This window comes from Emys orbicularis, chromosome 3, assembly GCF_028017835.1.
Source record: "Emys orbicularis isolate rEmyOrb1 chromosome 3, rEmyOrb1.hap1, whole genome shotgun sequence".
In the NCBI taxonomy this organism is placed as follows: domain Eukaryota; kingdom Metazoa; phylum Chordata; order Testudines; family Emydidae; genus Emys; species Emys orbicularis.
Genome location: NC_088685.1, coordinates 72,775,610 through 72,797,213, shown reverse-complemented (window position 1 = coordinate 72,797,213; position 21,604 = coordinate 72,775,610). Strand labels below are relative to the sequence as shown.

The following is a 21,604-nucleotide window of genomic DNA, read 5'->3' as shown; positions in this document are numbered from 1 at the left end:
AGTTCAGACTCAGTGTTGTCATCTATAAGCAGTATATTGGGTTGCAAACTGTTACAGTGCAGCCAGGTTTTCCTCTAAAGCCCTCAAGATGGCAGCCCCAACATGCTTTTATTGTTTTTACCCCTCACTTTCCCTTTCCAGAAAGCCTTCCCTCTCATTTAACTTCACCTTTTAAAAAAATATATCAATTTTGTTTCAGACTTCCCCAGTGTTGAGATATTTACTGAGATCGTTAATAATAGACTGACATTTTGTATATACTACATATAATCATAACTTTTTATCCAAAGAGCTTTGCAAACTAGATATACAGATCTCTTCCACTGAAATACAGCCTTGTTCAGGGTAGATAACAGCAAAACTTTACTGTGCTTTGGGACAAAGTGAAGACTACCCTATTTAAAGAAAGCTTTCAGAGGAATTTGATGTAGACCAAATGTATTTTGCCCAAACTAGAATAGGACTAACACCCCTGCTCTTCTACAAGTGTTATAGGATTTTAAATGACCACAAGTGGTTAAGAACTTCATTTTGTATCTTATCCAAAAGATCACAAATGTGCTCCCTAAGGAACTGGGAGAGTACTGACTTAGTATAAGAGCTACCTCCTGAATTACCATTTAATGTAAATATGCAACAACTCAAAGTGGTATGTTTGCAAGATAAATAGCTTTGATATATATTTTCTAAACTCCCATCCTTTCTAAACACTTTTTGAAATACCCCGCATGAGTATAATGCTTATTCATTTGAGACCCTGACATTTAAAACAGATAAAACTTGAGTTTGCCATTAGGGTGCAAAGCTTAAAAAAAAAAAAAAAAAGAGTAAAATGGATTTACGAAACTCATTTCCAGTTTGGTAGCTAATCTTCCAGGGTTGTTATAGGTATGTATCCATATGAACATACAAAAGTACACCTTTCTTATTTTTAGTTCCAGCAGATATAGCATAGACACTGCAAACCAGCATGTTAAAAAAGAAAAAAAGCCTGGCCCACCAAAGTATTAATAGCCAGGTGTTTTAAAGTATGTATTGAACAACAATGCAAAATATAACCAAGATAAGTAGGCAACCAGTTTTAAAAAGCTAGTCAGTCAGGAAGTATCTGATAAATCCTGTTTACATTACAGTATTCTTGCAGTGGCAACTCCATTTATTAGATAGTTTATGCATATACCTTATGTGCTTTGGGCTGTATGTTACATCAACTAAAAATGCTGGACTACCAAAGTGAGGCTTATTGTATTTATAGTACTGTGGTCCTTAGTTTAAAAACTTGATTATCACCACTCTATTAGTAGCACTGTTTTCATACTATATTCCATATTCCAAATATAGGAGTGTCATAAATAACTGCAATAAGGCTGATTTTACCTAGACTCTGTAGTTTTAAATTTTTAATAGTGGATTCTCTACATAGTGCCATGTAAAGCATAATGTCTCAAACAACAAAGTCCCTGCCCCAAAGAAGTTAGTCAAGTCCCAAGTCAATTCAATACATAACTGCAGCACAGAATAAATACAGAGCTTTGCTGATCTGTATAGCATTGATGTTATGTATCTCACAGGTGAGACTTGGGGATGGAGATTAAGGGAGTTAGTTGATATTTTGCAGAATATCTATAGAAAAACTGTAGAAAGGCATAGATGCTTTAGAGGCTGCTATGCCAATCAGCTGATAGCATTGTTATGTAGTCATCAATAGTACCTCCATGTTTTTTCAGTTTAAATAGCTTTAAATTTTTGGTACACCCAAAAAACAAATGTTCACAACTAAAATTAGACCACTCACTGCTAAATGTGATTTGGAGATAAATTACACAGTCAACAATTAATACAAACATAGAATATGCTTTTATAAACTTGCATTCCTTTTATTAGAATGTCCAGCTTTTTCCCCCTTCAATACCTCTCATTTACAAATGACTTAGCTTTAACAGTTTTTCAGGTGAGGTATAACCTTCAACAAAATCTTTTGCATAGATTAGTTTTAAAAGAAATAGTTAAAACCAAAATATTAGATACCTCATTAATATTACATCAGGGCTTTTATAATAGCAAGAGTAGTATTTTCTTTTCAGCGGCCTTAAAAAATGTTCATGACTATTCCCTTTTTAAAGAAGGAAATGTAAACATTCAAGCCTCCATGAATTAGACTGACATGGAAAACTTCGTGTTGGAAGCATAATTTTCTGCAGTGAGATGCACCTTAGGAGGTGCACAGGACAGGAGGGGAAAAACCCATTTCTATGGATATGATAAGGTCCTTGAGACAGAACATGCCTTCTAAAAGCATGCAGTAAAGGAATCCTACCACCACAGATCTATGGTTTGTAGGAGAGGTACTCCTCTTCTTTGTACTTAGAAGGCATGCCAGCAAAGGTGCCACGAGGAACACCTGAATTAAAATAATTTTATATTACCGGCGTCAGGGATGTGTGTCGGAATATTTTCAGGAGAAAGTGCCTGGCCATTGGATCTTCAAGCTCCACAAAAATCAGGATTTTACTCCAAGTGAAGTGAGGACTTCCTCTTTATGTAAAAGTTAACCAAGTTTTGTGGCGTGGTTTCCTTTGTAGTGTAGATTAATTAATATTGGCCTTATGCAAAATATATAATCGCATTACCATTTAAACAAACCCCAAACCCTATGCGTTAAAAAGGCTGTCAATGATCTGCTAACATAACCTATTGCATACAGGAAAAAACTACCTTAAAAACATTAAGGTTGCAAAAAGAAGCATTCAGAAGTTAGGAAATGCTAGATTTAAGGTTGCCTGTGCAACCTTATTTCTGCCCTCTTGTCTATATGAACTATGATAACGGGAAGTCTGTAGCAGATCCAGGAATAGAATCCAGCCTTTCCTGGATTCCAGATTCATGCCTTTAAAATTCAAAGAACACACCATTTTTTCTCTTGTAACCCTCTGCTTCATTCACTGACCATGCTGCACTGAATGAGGAAAAATAGTGTGTGTTTGTGTAATTAAAAACAAAGCTAAAGGAGAATGAAAAGGGAGAGAGCTTGGAGAAAGAAGAGACTCTTGGCAGGGGACAAAACACGAGGGAGATTCTGTGGAGGACAGAAGGAGGTGGGTGAGAGAGCCTTGGGAAGGTTAGAGAGGGGGAGAGTGTGTGGGCGTAGGGAGGATTTACCTGTGCAAGACAGTGGGGGAGAGGAGGCAGCACGTATGTGTGAATTGTTGCTGGAGCAGAGAGAGAACCAGGGGAAGCTGCAGATATTTATTAGGGGCAATTGAGTTGCGTGTGTGGGGACTTTTGGGGTATGTCTGCACTGCAACTTGGAGATGCGATTCCCAGTGAAGATAGACAGATTTGAGCTAGCATTCTAAAAACTGCAGCATGGACGTCGCAGCATTGGCGGTGGCTTGGGCTAGCCACCCAAGCTCAGATCCAAGGGTTCAGGCAGGTTTGGACTTGCACAGCTAGCCCAAGCCATTGCCGATACCACAACATCCACACTGCTATTTTCGAGCTAGTTCAAGTCTACATTGGGAATCACACCTCCCAGCTATAGTGTGGACATATCCTTAGAGGCTAAGAGGGAGCCTATATAATTTTTTTTTTTTTTTTTTTTTTTTTTTTTTTAAGCGTGTAGGAAGTGTTTTGGGGATTTTGATGCGCAGGGAAAGTGTGAGAGAGAATTTTTTGGGCAGAGAGGCAGGAGAAAGGTAGAAATTTCTTCGTTCCATCAACTTTTTTGTGTTTTCACTTTTTACCCTTACAGTTTATACTTTCAGTTTAATGGCAGTATTGACATATATATGAAAATACACCATACTCATTCCAGTAACCTTAACTCTGACCCACAACATCTATGTAGACTCTCTTGACACATGCGTAACTGCACAAAAATTTAGAAATGGCCCTTGCCCCAAATATCTTCTTAAACTTTTTATGTTACCTCAACTACCATACCATAAATGGTATATATTGCTCCATTGGTTTAGTTACATGTTCGTATTGGCATCCCATCCTTCATTTAAAAAAAAAAAAAAACTTCTTTTCTAGTTCATGAACAAACACACTCCAAAGAACATTTTATTTCCTCACTTGGTGATCCAGGCACCTGAAGTTTCTTTTTCATTACAGCTGCCTTTTTCAAACCAAATGAGTAATTGGTTGACAGTTGAATTGTAATCTTAAAATCCAGTAAATTGTTGCAATCCTGCATCACTTTCTGCCTTTAGGTATTGTACATAACTGATGTGTATTGACTTTTTGTCAATTTTCATCTCTGTAAAGAGAAAATTTTAAACCAGTTATTTTAAAAACTAGAGTAAGAGCAAGTTCAAAACAACTTCAAAAAATGTACAAAGACTAGAACTAATTATTTAAAGTCAAGGAAATGTATTCCATCTTCATATTCCTAAATTGACATTAATCTTGATTCTGGAGCAACAAGTATTTGATTTGCCGTCTTTGTTTCTGCTTTGTCTGAACGTTTTGCCAGATGTCTGTAGTAGTTATGCTAATTAAAATGACATTGCGTAATAGAGCTTGCTTTTGCCTCATGCTACTAACTTGGAGATCTCTCATTTAAAGGCATTCTCATTCACTATAACACAATCAGTTGGTCTCTTCCTGCCCTCAAAAAGTGTTCATTTTTACTTCCACCCCACCCTGATTATTTTAACTTTTTGGCAACCATGATCTAATGTTTCAGAAACACATGTGCTGGGTTCTTTAAATTCACAGATGTTGCTAATCTGAAATGAGAATTCCAGATATTTTTTTGCAAGCTTATTTCAGACGGGCTAATTTTAGAATGGTGCTGTTGAATGAAATGTGCACATAATTGTTGTATCAGTCATGAGTGGATCATCTATATCTTGAGTTCCAAGATGAGTTGCAGCTACTATCAACAGCATAATTCTTCCATTTATGAATAATCCTGTTTTTAATGGCCAAGTAGTTATATTAAATGGAAGAGATTAATAATTCTCACCTGGTGCTTTACGGGTTCTCTGGTCGCTTTACAAACATTCATTAAGCCTCACCACATCACTTTTACATTGGTAAGTATTTATTTATTTCCCCAAATTACTGATGTAGAAAACTAAGTTACTGAGAGGTTATAACTCGTTTATGGTCAGACAGCAAATCAGTGTCAGAGCTGAGAATATAACCCCAATTTCAGACAGCCTTGTCCCATTCTCTAACCTATAAACTGTTCTCTCCCTTAGGTACTTTTAGAATTTCTTGAATTTAAATGTCAGGTGACAAACTGGAGACGATGGTACTGAGAATTTTTCACTTTCTGGTAGTGTGTTTCTAGAACAGACAGGACTGCTGCACAGAAATACTGGTTAAAGGGCTTCATAATTTGTGATATCTTAAACTGTGTCGATGAGATTACATAGCCATTCTCACGTTTTTGTTTTAATTGATGTGGAAATTAAAACTTCTATCTAGAAAGGCGGCTAAGTCATCTTGAAATGACCCAGCGTAAATATCTAAAAGTTTAAAAAATGAGCCGCATGTTACAAAACATTGATCGAGTTCTGACTGTTGAATTCTATGGGAGTATGAGGCTGTAACTGTTATAGTACATGTTCTAAATGCTACCTACTGGTAGAAAAGTTACATAATGCAGGTTGAAGACCAAAAATTTTGAGCATTGTCAGCTGTTACTCATGATGTTTTGGTGTTTCCTTTTGGGCAGCTGACCTGTCATCTCAGGAGACACTATAAACAATATTAATAAAAATCAAAGTACCAAGGGAAGTTGTAAAATACAATGGATTATGTAACATAAGACTTAGTTTCATTAACATTTCCTTGATGGACTAGCAGTGTTAAAATTTAAACTATTTTCTGTAGCTTTCAGTGATGGATAATTGCTAATGGGTGGAAAGAGAAGAGGAAAGATTACAGCATTGTGTTCAGTAGATTGATAGCAAGATGTGACATAGCTAGAGAACAACTTCCTGCCCTGATTTTCAGAATAGGAAATATTTTTGCTCATAAAAGATGACTAAGAGCTTTATTTTGACTTAAAGTGGAATAAGTTTTCTTATAGCTTCTTAATATATGTGAGAGGAACATAACACAGACAGAATGCTTTGCTGTGTGCTACTTCAAAGAACAACAGGTTAGAGCTGGCAGCATCTTGCTCTAGAAATGCCCATAACGTAACTCACTTGAAATAGATGTCGTCATCAGCCCCAGTCCCCAAGTGCTAAGCCTGTTCAAACACATGTGACAGAACATGGTGGAGTAGAGTGCAGAAGCTATTCATATGGTAGGAGTGGTTATTGTATTAGGATATACTTTCTCTTGACAGGCCAGCATTTTTTGAGTTAAAATTCTGCAGCTGTCTCTCTCTCTCCCTCTCTCACTTTCTCTCTGTGGATTTGTACAAATTCCAAGCTCCTGCTGCAACAGTCGCACCCTTCTTATTTTGTTTCTGAGCAGATTTTAGTGTTTTGTTTTGTCTTTTTTTCCAAGCAGGAAACGGACAACAGAGGCGGAGATCCATTCAAGACCTTAGTATTGCTGGAACAGAATCCAATCAGGTAAAATCTTTCAGCCTATGGCTTCTTTATTTGTCTTTCTTGAACATTTAGGTGAAATCAACTGTGAACTTGTACTGTGTAGAGCTAGTCTTTAAAACTTCATCTATGTGATTAGGGATCATTTAATTTACAAAACATAGTATCTGTTGTTTTACCATCTAAAATAAAATCTGTGAAAGGGCAGCTTGTGAAAGATGTCTAGGCGACAAGTTTCTTGAGTACAACTTGCCTAAGCAGCACATATAATATTTATTCAAAAATATATTTTGTTTGTGCATGCTGCATAATTTTGTATGTACTGGTAATGAACCTCAACATAGTATTATCGCTCGAATGTAAATGGTTAGTTATAATGTCTCTCTCTACTTTTTGGAATAAAATGTAATAGTGAAATACTATAGCAAGGTCTTGTTACTAAGACTTTATTACTTTTACAAGATATTTACTAGTAACTATTGCTTTTTGTATCATGATGTCTAGATACCATGGTAACAAGCACAGTGATACACTCTGAAGTATGAAATATTAAAAGTAAACAGATGTCTCAAATGACCAAAGTACAGTTAGTGCTTTAGATTTGTTTGTTTTGTGGTGTTCATTTAATTGCTAATTTGTTGATGTCAGTAATTCACAGTGGGTTTTTAATCATTAGTGTGAATTAGCAAGGTTCTACTGTAATTTTAAGATCCCTGCTGTAGTTTGAACATGGAAAAATAGGAGCTCAGTGTGTTAATCAGGTTAATCAGGTTTCCATATTAAACAGCCTACTGTAGTAATCCAAAATAGGTGGTAATTTTAGGGGTGTATACTCATCAAAGAGATTAAAATTTGATCTCTTTTCAGTTTCATGCAGTGTTGTAGCAACAGAAACCTTGTTCTTCCCCCAAAATCTCATTTGTCTGGTTTATTTGGGAATATGTGCATATATCAGAAGAAAGCATCAGAATCAATTTTAAAATTTCAAAACACTTTTATTACATACCAAACATAGGGCTTTTTAAATGAAAGCATTCTACAAATATGAGCACAGTAATAAATCATTCTACATTTACTTAGTCAAGCAGTGTAATTAGAGAAAAGACTTGAAAGAAAATTGAAACAATTTTGGTTATTATTCTGTAACATGTTTAACTATTTTATGATTAAGGTTTCAATGCACTTCTATCACACCTATATGCCACTATTTTATGCAATATTAAAATATTTTTATGTAAGTTTTTATTTGTAACTTTCAGTTCCTTCTATTAGCTTTAAAAATTATTAATGTTTGCAGATACCAGATTACAATACTAGTAGGCTAGACATATAGCATTTGTATTGGATCTTTTTAACTTTCATGTATCCTGCCTTTGTGCTACTTTCTTAGAGATTTTAGCTGTGTTCCTGCCAAATAATTGCTCCTTCGACCAGGAATAACAGCAATTTTCCTTTTCTTCCCTCCTACCTGTGCCAGCCTAAGGGTTAGAAATCTGTATATTTTTTGTTTTACATTTCTGTTAGGTCTGTCAGTCTGAAATTCTATTCATATTCAATTTATATTTTGAAATTCAATTTATATTTTGCATTTTGAAGTGCCCTGTTATAACTATGAATCATAGTGTAGCGTACAAGATAAGCAGAATAAAGTAATACCTCAAAAGTTATAAGTACACTGTGGATAATGTTTTGCACTATCGGTATAAATAAATCACAGGTTTTTGTGTTCTTGTTTTTGAGGTCTGTGAATGGGAAGCAATGGAAAAGTCTAAAACTAAGGCTCTCGAACTTGTAATACCAAGCCAGAACTTTTCAATCACACAACACATTAGTGTAGAAAGCAAGCAAGTTTGTCTCCTAGATATGCCCACTGCAGTCTTCACACAAGTGGGTCTTTGTCCACTAGCTGGAAGAAAGTGGTTATGTGCCTTCATCCGCTCCGTTACAGCAGGTTGGGAGAAGCGGAAAAGTGTACAGAGATGGACAAGAAGGGCAAGAAACATTTGGTGCCATATCAGGAGAAGGTCACTGCATTGTCCTTCCTGCTGACCGGAAGAGTTTGTGGGAGGGCAGTGGTATTTATTGCCCATGAAGCCCTAGAGGGCTTGGGGTACCCATATTTCATAGAGTGGGGAGCCAACCCCTTCCTTTTCCTAGACCCCCTTTAAGCTTGCTGAGGAGGGGGTTTTGGGCTCCTACATCTGGAAAATTGGGGAGCCAAGCCCCACCTTCCCCTCCTCCTTCCTGCACTGTACAATTCATTGCCAGGTACTCCAATATTTTAAGTGAATGAAGTTGTGGTCTAATAAACCACATTCATGGCCTCCTGTTTTTCTTCAGGTGTGAATGGACAGAAGGACCTGAGACTGCTCCTAAAGTTCAAGGCCTATATTTATGGATTTCCATAACTCTGAGCTGAGCTCCTGCTATCCTTGAATTTTTTAATTTAAAACTTCAAAATAATGATTAGCAGCAATATAAACAACCTACTAGATAAAGGAGAAAAAATCAGTTTATATAGAGGTTAGAAATCCACACAGCTCTGATCAGTTCACTTATGTTCTCCACATATACCATTTCAAATTATATATAAATATATTATCCTTCCCCCACCGCTTTCATTGCAAACATCCTTCTTCTCTACATCTCTGTAGTCTCTCCTTAAACCCACTTCTTTCACCTAGCCTTCATCAATGATCAGTTATGGCACTGTTTGCTTCCATTCCCACGCCCTTTAAACCCTTGTACTCCACACACTGCATTGGTTGCCAGTGAAGTGACAGGTGATTTTCAGAATGTTGGTTACAATCTATAAAGCCTTAAATGGTCTAGGCCTGCTAAATTGGAGATTGCTTCTCCCTCTCTGCTCTGTCGTGCTCTCTATTTCACTAACAATTCCGAGGAAAAAATTGGCAGGAGTTTGCAGTAAGTTATTCTCCATACCTAATTGCCTGCTCTAGCATTCGTTCTTATTAGAAACTCACTGGAGCCAAACATGGCACCCCCTTGAGTGCCATGCTCATGCGTCTGTATATCAGGCACTGCCAGCCCTACGCCCTCTCAGTTCCTTCTTACTGCTTGTGGTGGTTGGTCAGAGCGCCTCTTTCCTTTGCTTCACAAGTGGTCAGCGTTTTTTTCCTACTCAAACCTCTGGTTCCAGCTGTAAATAGTTTGTTTATAGTAGATTCATTAGTAAGTAGCTGTTAAGTACTGTCAGGGTCCCGGCTGGGACTTTGCCCCAGGCCGGGGCATGCCCAGTCTCTGGGTTTTAAGCCATGCTCTGACTGCAACAGGCCTTCTATGCCTGTAAGTGACCCGCATAGGGGAGTCCAACGTTAAAGAGAATGTCGCATCTGTAAGAACTTTCGTCCCAGGATACAGAAATAATAAGACATTCGCTTGAGGACCCTCCTCATGGAGGCTGCTTTTCGCCCAGCCTCGGAGCCGGCCTGGACGCAACACCCAGCGCTTCGGCCTCGGTATGTAGCAGGCCCCCGGCACCGGGCTCTTCCCAGCACCGATCCACTTCACCGGTGCCCAGGAAGAAGACTAAGAAGTGGGACCCGGCACCGAGCAAGTCGGATCAAGGGGCATTGGGCAAAGGACCCTGCTTGGGCTGTTCTCCCACGCTGGAGCTGCAAGGGGGCACCCGCCCCCCGAGGGGACCTTCTGCCCCCTAAGGGTTCCACCACCAACTCCGGGGAGTGGTAGGAGACCCAGGCTGATGGCATAGTCCACGCCCTCCCAGTGCCCAGAGAGCAACGGACTCTCCTGTCGCAGCCAGCACCGTATGTGGTGATGGACCCAGCGAAGGATCCCTATGAGGGCAAGCCAGCCGTGAAGGTCTCCCAGAAGATACGTGAGCGCTGCCGGTGTCCGGAGCCAAGGCAGAGCCCTTTTTCGCCATGTCCTTGATCTCCGCGTCAGCCCAGGTCACCAGATCGCCATTACAGGTCACCGGCACCATGCTCCCGGTCTCTGCCCTCATTCCGGACCTCACCCAGAGGGAGGCGCCGGTCGCCTTAGTCGGCACCGGTCGTCTTCGCACCGACGGTCACCGGCACCAAGACCTCAGGGATGCTCCCCAACACGGCATCACTCCCCATACTCCCGGCACCAGTCTAACAATTCGAGGCAGCAGTCACCCATAGCAACAGTTAGCCACCAGACTCAAGTGTCGATGGCCTCGCCCTGGTCACCGGAGGAAGATTTCTCTGGCACGGAGAGGGAGTTCAGCCCCTTGCTGAGACAGCACCGTCACAACTGGGCTCCGGGGGTTGCATCCACCGCAGTGATGCCAACTTGGCAGCAGGGCCAGTAGCCAGCGCAATGGCCTTATTGGAACACCTGGGGCATGCCGGTTATGCTGATGACCCGTCTCCAGTCCTTGGTCGCTGTGGTGGAGGAACAGGTGCCCACCCAGAGACCTCCTTCCCCTGCGGGGGATGATCCCCCGGACCCTCCCCCAGTGGTTCATTCATCGTCGTTCTCTCCAGACGAGGCGGTGGCATTGCCCTCCCATGCTAGCCCACCGGACAACTTTAAGGAGTACCAAGCCTTGCTTCAATGGGTGGCCACTAACATAGGCGTTGAGGCAGAAGAGATGGCAGAGCAATCAGACCCATTGTTCAATGTACTCTCGGTGTCCACCCCCGCATGTGTCACACTCCCGGTGCACGAAGGGGTCCTGAACATTGCCAAAGCAAATTGTCAAATGCTGTCCTCCATCCCACTCATTTCCAAGAGGGCCGAGGAAAAGTATTTGGTTCCTGGCAAGGGGTTTGAATAATTATATACCCACCCACCCCCGGGGTCATTGGTCGTGTCAGTGGTCAACGAAAAGGACAAGCAGGGGCCTGCTAGTTTCACCCCAAGAAATAAGGAGGCCAAGAGACTGGATCTTTTTGGAAGAAACATTTATTTCACGGCCAGTCTCCAGTTCCGGGTAGCGAACCACCAGGCTCTTTTGGGGCATTATAATTTTAACCTGTGGGACTCCCTCCACAAGTTTAAGGACTCCATGCCCCAGGAGGCAGCCCAAGAGTAGGGGCTCTTATGGAGGAAAGTACCGCAGCAGCTCGGTGCTCCCTCCAGATGGTCTGGGATGCGGCCAACTCGGCAGCCAGGGTGGTCGCCTCGGCAGTGGTCATGAGGCGCAACTCCTGGCTTAAGACATAGAAGATCTTCTTCTGTTCGATGGAGTCGGGCTGTTTTCCGATTAGACGGACACGAGGCTGCATGGTCTGAAGGACACTCAGGCCACCCTCTGCTCCCTGGGGATGCATATGCCTGAGTCTGCGATGTAGCCATTCCGGTCATCGCTGCCCTTCCTCCTTCCGTTCACCTGTGCAGCCTGGCCCAGCAAAATACCACGGAGGCCTGAAGCAGGCGTTTTGAGGGAGAACTCAAGAGCAACACTCCAGTTACCTCCCCGAATCTGCCCTATCTTTTCCTCAACCATCACGATCTCCATCCCTATTGTTCGACCTGGTTGAGACTCACCTCGGACAGTTGGGTACTAGAAATTGTGTCACTGGGCTACACCCTTCAGTTTTTGTGCCTCTCTTCCCCCTCCCCCCTTCTTCCCCGTCCCTCTTCAGGAACCCTTCTCACGAACAACTCCTCGTTCAGGAGATAAACAACCTCCTGCAACTGAGGGCAGTGGAGGAGGTCCTCAAGAAATGAGGGGGGAAGGTTTCTACTCCCGCTATTTCCTGATCCCGAAGGCAAAAGGGGGCCTACGTCCCATTCTGGACCTGACATGACTCAACAAGTATCTCAAGAAGTTGAAGTTTTGCATAATATCCCTGGCCTCCATCATTCCTTCCCTGGATCCAAGAGACTGGTACGCTGCTCTCGACTTGAAAGATGCTTCTTTCCATATCTCTCTTTTTCAAGGGCACAGAGTGTTCCTCCATTTTATGGTGAGCCAGTGCCATTTCCAGTTCACGGAGCTCCCTTTTGGCCTCTCCTCGGCCCCACAGGTCTTTACAAAATGTATGGCCCCAGTAGCCACTTACCTGAGGCATCGGGGAGTTCAGGTCTACCCTTATCTCCACGATTGGCTCATCAAGGGCAGATCACAGTATCAAGTGCAGAGCAGTCTCGATCTGCTGTGGTCCACATGCCGCAACCTGGGCCTGTTAGTGAACGAAAAGAAATTGACCCTCGTACCAGTGCAACGGATAGAGTTTATCGGGGCGGGCCAGGGCATTCTTTCCGGAGACCCGGTTCCGAGCTATGTTAGACGTAATCTCCCATGTGAGGGACCACCCACTCACCACCGCCCACACTTGCCGAAGGTTGCTAAGCCACATGGATGCTTGTACTTACGTGGTCCATCATGCCCAACTCCACCTCCAGCTGCTGCAGGTGTGGTTGGCATCGGTCTACATTCCCAACAGGCACAACCTGGACCTGGTTGTCAAGGTACATCTGGGCATCACTGGCGTGGTGGATGGACCCCACATCAGTGTTGCAGGGAGTCCCCTTGGCGGCCCCGTCCCCGTCGCTAACTCTGGTGTCGGACACCAGGCTGGGGAGCCCACCTGGGAAAGCTCAGCACACAGGGCAGTGGTCAGGAGTCGACTGCACCCTCCACATAAATGTCAGGAAGTTCAGGGCAGTTCGCTTGGCCTGCCAGGCTTTTCGGTCCCAAAGTGGTTCAAGTTGTGACTGACAACACTACCACAATGTTTTATATCAACAAGCAGGGTGGAGCCAGGTCATCAGCCCTCAGACTATGGGACTTCTGTGTGCAGCATGCCATTCATCTTGTAGCAGCGCACCTCCCCAGAACCAGGAACATATTGGCAGATTGCCTCAGCAGAACCTTCTCGTCTCACCACAAGTGGTCTCTCCACCCCGATGTGGTCAACCAGATCTTCCAAAAGTCCTCAGGTGGACTTGTTCACGACTCTCAAGAACAGGAAGTGCTACCGGTTCTGCTATTTCAGGGGGTCAACCGGCTCCCTGTCAGACACCTTTCTACTTCCTTGCTCAGGGGCTCTGATGTACGCTTTACCGCCAGTACCATTGCTTCACAAAGTCCTCATGAAAATCAAGCAGGACAAGGACAAGGTTATCCTGATAGCCCCAGCTTGGCCTCACCAGCACTGGTTTGGCACGCTCGTGGATCTGTCAGTGACGACGCCGATGCCACTGCCCCTGTCAGGAGAGCGCTAGTCTTCTACATTGAGAGGACAAAGCCATTTCGTAAGTCAACGCAGTTGTTCATCGGGGTGGCGGATAGGATGAAAGGTCTGGGGGTATCCACCCAGAAAATTTCATCTTGGATCACAGCCTGCATCCAATTCTGCTTTGATCAGGCAAAAGCGCCTCCACCAGCGATCATGACCACCCACTCAGCTAGAGCACAAGCCTCATCGGCAGCCTTCTTGGCCCATGTGTCAGTTTCTGATATCTGCAGGGCAGCCACATAGTCGTCCGTACATATGTTCACCTCTCACTACACGCTTAACTTTTGAACTACTTCCAGCTGTGTGCACTTGTTTAATTTCTTATTGTGGAAACACTGGAAATGAACTGGGTTCCTTAGTTTTCTCATAAGCTGAAGCTGACATGTTCTAGTGCAGGGGTCGGCAACCTATGGCACGCGAGCTGATTTTCTGTGGCATGCTGCTGCCGGCCTGGGGTCCCTGCCACCGGCCCTGCTCAGCCTGCTGCTGGCCTGTATGGATGGAACCCCGGGCCGGCAGCCAGGACCCAGCTGGCAGAAGCTGGCAGACGGAACCCCAGACGGAACTCAGCCCGCTGCTGGCCTGGGGTCCCAGCCACCGGTCCGCTCAGCCCACTGCCAGTCTGGGGTTCCATCCTCCGGCCCCTGTAAATGTAAAATTTATTACTGGCACGTGAAACCTTAAATTACCGCGAATAAATGAAGACTTGGCACACCACTTCTGAAAGGTTGCCGACCCCTGTTCTAGTGAATGCAGCTTCTGACTCTACTGTGATAATTATGTAGAATCATAACGGGATGCTCAAAATGCAACCTCCTGAGTACATTGTATAAGGCCGAGCCCAGCCGCCCAGGGAGGTGGGGCTCAGGCCTCAGCCCTAGGTGGTGGGGCTCAGGTTACAGGCCCCCGGCCCACAGATGAAGTCTTGGGCTTTGTTGTCCCCATTTCTTTCCCCATCCCTCCCCCCCTGGGGCGGTAGGGCTCGGGTAGGCTCAGGCTTCAGTCTCCCGTCCTGTGGTTGTGTAGTAATTTTTGTTGTCAGAAGGGGGTCGCGATGCAATGAAGTTTGAGAACTGCTGTTATAATTCAAAGATAAATTTTAGATGAGGGTGAAATGATTCCTATATAATTTCTATATATGCTCGTAAAGTTTATCAAGCATTTTGAGAACTTTCAGAATAAAAAGAACGATAGAAATGAACGCTCTTGTTTCTTTATATCAGTTAGCCAGCTCCAAAACGGCTAGTAAAACAAACTCTTGAACCAGTCTTCCCTTGTTTTGGTTTTGTCACTGTCACATGAGACTATAATAAGAGTCTTATTTAAAAATCTTGTTTTATTTGTGCAGGAGAGCAGAAACAGCAGTAGGTCATCTAGTCCTAGTGTGAGAATGATCACTACCCCAGGACCAACCTCTGAAAAGCCAGCTCGTAGTCTTCCATGGACACCTGATGAATCTACAGGTGATGTTTTGGTTTTGTTTTTGTTTTTTTGTTTGTTCTTGTCTTAACATTCTGAAAGGTTTATTTTATAATGTATTTTGATTAAGATCAATGTGTGTGTAAACTTTACAAAGAAATTGAATAATAGAGTAATTGGTTGGTTTTAGTTTTCTGACTCATTTAAACCATTACTGCATTTGCTCACTGGTTGTACAAATTCTTTAAGTAGACTCAGTGAAATTACATAAACTCTTAACTATAGTTCATTAAAAGCAAAATATATAATTTTCCTATGATGCTACTATAAATAGAATATTCTACTTAACAGTTTTGAACATGAATTTTGATGCTACATTTTTTAAAACACAAGGCAACATTTTATTTGTATGTGTACATTATAAATACACATGTCTAGATTTCAGTGAGCCACCCTTTTGGATAAAGTACTACTCAGGATAAGTAAGGGTGGCAGATTCAGGCCCATATCTCTGGAGAGGTGTGGGGGGAGGAAGAAGGCATGTACACACATGCTATTGCAAGGTGTTTTACAAAAAGTTAGCATGAACTTTTATTTCAGAAGTGTGTAAAATATTTGTTTACCAGAGTATCACTCTTTTTTGTTACATTACACTCACTCAACCATGTTTTATAATAGTGGAATCTAGTTAAAGAATTCTTATACTCTTAGTCCAGTGCTTACAAACCATTATAAAAGGATCAGAACTTCAACACGCTAACACCGTCGGTTCTCTGTGACATCCTAAGATCACAAGTGGGCAGGCTTTCTGACATATTTGTCTCAGAAATGATATGTAGCACTGGGAGCCCAGAGTCTCGGTTCCTTTCCAAGGACAGTCTTTAGTTCATGGTTTGCGTAAATCTGAGTAGGAAAAAAAAAATACAAGATATCAGAAAAACTGTTTCAAAAAGTTCTCATTTTAAGGCAAGGTTGGTTACAGCATGACCTTGGGTAGCCCTCTCTTTTGGTACTCAGTGTCTACATGCGAGTCATTATCTTTAGTTCTCATTTTGCTGTTTGTTAAGGAGGAGAAAGGCAGTTTCTCCTTTCTCGCCCTCCCATTTCCTTTACCTTTTTGAAGTTGTTTTTGGAGATATGGTAGGTAATCTTTGGGAGGCAACACCTTTTCATTTTCGCCACCGCCACCCCACTACTTTATGGCAGATACTTTTGGGGTATGGCTGAGCAGCCCACTTCTTTCCCACCTATCCTCTACCGTTTGCTCTCCTGATAGCAGTCACACAGTGCTGGAACCCAGTAGTTTCTCCACTTAACCCTACTGCTGTATCTTAAGATTTAGCAATAGGCTTGTGTCACTCAGATCTTGGGCTTCTAAAGATACAAAGCATGTAGGATTCCAGAAGCATGCAGTGTAGTTCGGAGGGAAAGTTCTGGGAAGGCCCATGGTGTTACTGTTTTGGAAGAGAGTAACAGCAGCGAGGCCCAGCAGAGATGTTATAGGGTTCCCCCATTACTCATCTGCTATCCCTAAGAGTATTGAAGAGAGAGGTGTCCTTGGGCATATTAGGTGGGAGAGGTGGTATTTGCCTAGGTTTAATTTCATGTCTGAGTAAAGTCAGTCATGTCATGACTGAACAAAGTTTGTGTTCATTTTGTTTTTCAGAGCTGGTTTTGCCCAGCCTTAATTTACATTCAGTTAATGGGTAGTAGGGTGACCAGATAGCAAGTGTGAAAAATCAGAACAGAGGGTGGGGGGTAATAGACACCTATGTAAGAAAAAGCCCCAAATCTCTGGACTGTCCCTATAAAATCGGGACATCTGGTCACCCTAATGGGTAGGCTGACTGGCTGATCCCTCATAAACAAGAATGGCATAGCAAATAACTTTATAAACAGACAGCCAGAATGCAAACTGTGCAAAAAACCTATATTCAACTAAAATGGCCTCTAGGAATTTATAAAGGTGTAATATTTAATCTTTTTTTCTTTTCAGTACAATAGATCATACTCTGATAATGTTGTCATTCTCAACTAACTTTACAAAACACAAACCAAAAAAACCTGATATTTCCATATATCATTCTGCATATTGATGTTTAGCTTTGTTTAAATAATAATCCTTTTTTGCTAAGGAAGTATAGTGTCTTATGGATGTCCTACATGGAAATGTACAATTAACTCAATTGAAAATATATTATAGCTGTGGTATTGTTGTTACAGATACCAATGGGTCAGATAACTCCATCCCAATGGCATATCTTACACTAGATCACCAGTTGCAGGTAATAATTGTATATTTTATGAGCAATTGAATTTTTAATTCAGTCTAAACTAGTCTAAAAGCATTTTCATCTTTTTTTTCCTGAGTGACATAAATATGTGCTAAAAAAAATTGTTTTTCGTATTCGTTGATGTTTGTGTACTGCCTAACTTTTGAACAAGGCTAAAAAAAATTATTCTGTAACCTGAGATTGGTTGACTCAGATTTAATCAAGCTATTAAAAACAAGCCCTGGGAAATATGATCCTTAAAACAAATTGAAATCTTAGTTTAAAAGTATGAATAAGAAATTTGCTCGAGGTCATAGAATAAAATTGCTACGGTCTCATCCAAACTTTATTTGTTCTATGGATGATCAAATAGTGCTTTGATCATCATCCTTTGTAACAAAGAATGTGGTAGAGCAATAAATGTAGATGTTAGGTCTGATTCAGCTTTGGCAACAGTGCACTAAGATTTTTCCAGGGCATGGTTTAACACTTATTTTTAAAAGCTTACTAGTTTCTGAAAGCTGGTATAAATATATTGCAGACACATTCTAACACACTATTATTGAGATATCAGTTGATTAGATTTTAACATGTCTGATTTATTTTCAGCCTCTAGCACCATGCCCAAACTCCAAAGAATCTATGGCTGTATTTGAACAGCACTGTAAAATGGCACAAGAATATATGAAAGTTCAGACTGAAATTGCATTGCTGTTGCAGAGAAAGTAAGTACAATGCTTGTAAAGAGGAAAAAATAGATTTAGAAATATTGAGATGAGACAAGTGAAGTGTATCTTTGTGTACTGGAGTATTATATCTCTGTCTCAGTGACTTTCATTTTTATGGCTTTATTAGAAAGAAGGGTTTGAGTGACAGAGAATAGCAGTTAAGAATATTTTTTCAACGAATATTTATTAGTGTCTGAAGTAGGAGTGCTGCTTTTAACAGATTTTACTTTTTAAGGTCCCAATCCTGCATCGACATCTGTAAGATTACTCCATGTGCTTAACCTTAAGCACATGTACTTACGTGCAGGATCAGGGACTAAGGGCTGGTCTCCACTACGGGGAGATCGAGGCTGCTGCAATTGATGCAGCAAGGATTGATTTAGCAGGTCTAGTGAAGACCCGCTAAATCAATGGCAGAGCGCTCTCCTGTCGACCCCGGTACTCCAGCTCTCCGAAAAGAGGAAGGGAAGTCAACCGGAGAGCATCTCCCGTTGACTCAGCGCCGTGAAGAGACAGGGGTAAGTCGACTTAAGCTTTGTCGACTCCAGCTACGTTATTCACATAGCTGGAGTAGCATAACTTAGGTTGACTTAACCCCAGCCATTCGTCTGAATAAATTGTGGCAAGACATTAGGCCCCAGTTATGCAATGAGCTCTGAGCAATCAGACTCCTTCACCCATGTGGAGTCCTAGTGATTTAGAGTGACAGTATGTACGATGCAGGTCCCGTTGCATGAACTTTATTGTAGGTTTGGAGCCTTTACTTAGTGAGATTTTAAAAGAATTTTACAGATTAGAATAATATATAGAAAAGTTCTGGGTTTGCATTCAGTATTGAGTTCATGTACTGAGAAGTATAGAGAATAATGTAAAAACCAATTCGGTTGTTGTGAACTCTTAGGCCTTTCTGTTGTACTAAATATTACACCTGAGACATGATCTTCATAAACTCAGTGACAAATGAAATAAAAAGTTTAATTTGGTTAAAAATAAAAATATATTGTAGTGACTACTCGCAAAAACAAGCAGGTGTCAGTCTCAACGGGTAGTGATCAACGGCTCGATGTTTAGTTGGCAGCCAGTATCACGCGGAGTGCTCCAGGGGTCGGTCCTGGGGCTGGTTTTGTTCAACATCTTTATTAATGATCTGGATGATGGGAATGATTGCACTCTCAGCAAGTTTGCAGATGACACTAAGCTGGGGGGAGAGGTAAATACACTGGAGGGTAGGGATAGGGTCCAGAGTGACCTAGACAAACTGGAGGATTGGGCCAAAAGAAATCTGATGAGGTTCAACAAGGACAAGTGCAGAGTCCTGCACTTAGGAAGGAAGAATCCCAGGCACCGCTTCAGTCTGGGGACCAACTGGCTACGGAGCAGTTCTGCAGAAAAGGACCTGGGGATTACAGTGGACGAGAAGCTGGATACAAGTCAGCAGTGTGCCCTTGCTGCCAAGAAGGCCAACGGCATATTGGGCTGCATTAGTAGGAGCATTGCCAGCAGATCGAGGGAAGTGATTATTCCTCTCTATTTGGCATTGGCGAGGCCACACCTGGAGTATTGCATCCAGTTTTGGTCCCCCCACTACAGAAGGGATGTGGACAAATTGGAGAGAGTCCAGCGGAGGGCAACAAAAATGATTAGGGGGCTTGGGCATACGACTTACGAGTAGAGTCTGAGGGAACTGGGCTTATTTAGTTTGCAGAAGAGAAGAATGAGGGGGGTTTGATAACAGCGTTCAACTATCTGAAGGGGGGTTCCAAAGAGGATGGATCTAGACTGTTCTCAGTGGTAGCAGATGACAGAACAAGGAGTAATGGTCTCAAGTTGCAGTGGGGGAGGTCTAGGTTAGATATTAGGAAACACTATTCACTAGGAGGGTGGTGAAGCACTGGAATGGGTTACCTAGGGAGGGGGTGGAATCTCCATGCTTAGAGATTTTTAAGGTCAGGCTTGACAAAGCCCTGGCTGGGATGATTTAGTTGGGGATTGGTCCTGCTTTGAGCAGGGGGTTGGACTAGATGACCTCCTGAGGTCTCTTCCAACCCTGATATTCTATGATTCTATGATTTTTATTCTCCATAACATTTTAATGTTAACATTTTTTTATCTTTAGACAGGAGCTAATAGCAGAACTGGACCAGGATGAGAAAGACCAGCAAAATACATCCCGTCTGGTACAAGAACATAAAAAGCTTTTAGACGAAAACAAAAGTCTTTCGACTTACTACCAGCAATGCAAAAAACAGTTAGAGGTCATCAGAAATCAGCAACAGAAACGACAAGGCACATCATGATTCACTGGGACCTTTCAAATCAAAAATATGCACAGAAAAGACTTTTGTATTACCCCTTATTATGACAGCTCATGAGTGTTAGCTTCTTGATGTGTTCAGAATGCCTATATTTGTCTGCTGCACTTAGAACGTCATTTATTTTCCTTTTCTTATGGTGGACATTCAGTTCACCAGGTTTATTGAATGAGGTGGGAGAACAGTGACTTGAATTAATCACCAGCACTCAGCTTACACAAATACAGTGAACTGTGGCTGTACACATGCTCAGTGTGTGAAGGCTAGCCTCAACAAAAGCATTAAAATGGCTGCTAAATTGTAAGATCTTGTTTTAATTTCTGATGTTACCTCAATAAGAGCAAAACAAAAACTTCTGTTTTAGAATGGTTTTGTTCTTGTCTCATCTCAAACAAATTTACAATGACAGTCATTTTCTCATGCACCATGCTGCAGAGCTGATGTTGATTGACCAGAGTAATTCATGATGCATTAGTGATGCCTTTTCCCTTAGATTTAGTGCATTTTTCCACATGCAAAATGGTAGTCAGACTGATGCCAACATCACTGGTTCAGTGCTTGATAGCCCTGCATTTTGACTAATATAATTCTTGTAATCTTGCATTCATAAAATATTTGAAGCAAAAGGCTCTATTTTCTTTACTTTTTTCGGGTGAGGAGTGGGGTGGCATGCAGTTTCACCTAATCATACTGGACAAAAAATTATGATGGTGATTCATTGAGCAAAGTGGGTCTCTTGTATAAAAGGGGGGGGAAATCAAAATGTGTGGAAGCATCTGTTAACCTTTAAAGCTTTTGTGCCTGTAGGATCTTTGGAAGCCAATTCAGAAAGCAAATGAATATAAAGTTCTATATAATCATTCCCTTCATATTAGTTATTGGGATCTTTTTGAACCCTTATTGAAATGCTGAAAGGAAAACATCCGTATTCACCATACATGTAAATAAGTTTGTTTTGGATAAAGAGCTGAGGACTTGAGTGATTTTTATTTATTTTTAAATACAAAAACATGATATGAAGTAGGGAATGCAGATGGACGAAGCTGGTAAGAAAATGAGAGAAATGGCTTAGTCTGCTTTGTGAATCCTAGTTATTTCAGTTGTTTGAGAAATGTTCAAAGCAAGCCCGCCACAGAATGCCTGCTGCCTTTGTGA

At 41.8% G+C, this 21,604-nt stretch overlaps 1 protein-coding gene across 6 annotated transcripts in view; it reads left to right on the top strand.

Moving 5' to 3' along the window:
* Nucleotides 1-21,075, top strand: part of MAP3K7 (mitogen-activated protein kinase kinase kinase 7) — a 57,749-nt gene extending 36,674 nt beyond the window's left edge. For 4 of the 6 annotated variants that reach the window (XM_065400356.1, XM_065400354.1, XM_065400359.1 and 1 more), the window contains 5 exons: nucleotides 6,475-6,542; nucleotides 15,066-15,180; nucleotides 17,360-17,421; nucleotides 18,019-18,134; nucleotides 20,254-21,075. In XM_065400356.1, coding sequence (XP_065256428.1) covers nucleotides 6,475-6,542; nucleotides 15,066-15,180; nucleotides 17,360-17,421; nucleotides 18,019-18,134; nucleotides 20,254-20,434 — 542 coding nt within the window. In that variant the 3' untranslated portion in view covers nucleotides 20,435-21,075. The remainder of the gene's footprint in view (nucleotides 1-6,474; nucleotides 6,543-15,065; nucleotides 15,181-17,359; nucleotides 17,422-18,018; nucleotides 18,135-20,253) is intronic. The other 2 variants (XM_065400358.1, XM_065400355.1) reach the window with 1 other exon arrangement.
* The last annotated feature ends 529 nt before the right edge of the window (nucleotides 21,076-21,604 follow it).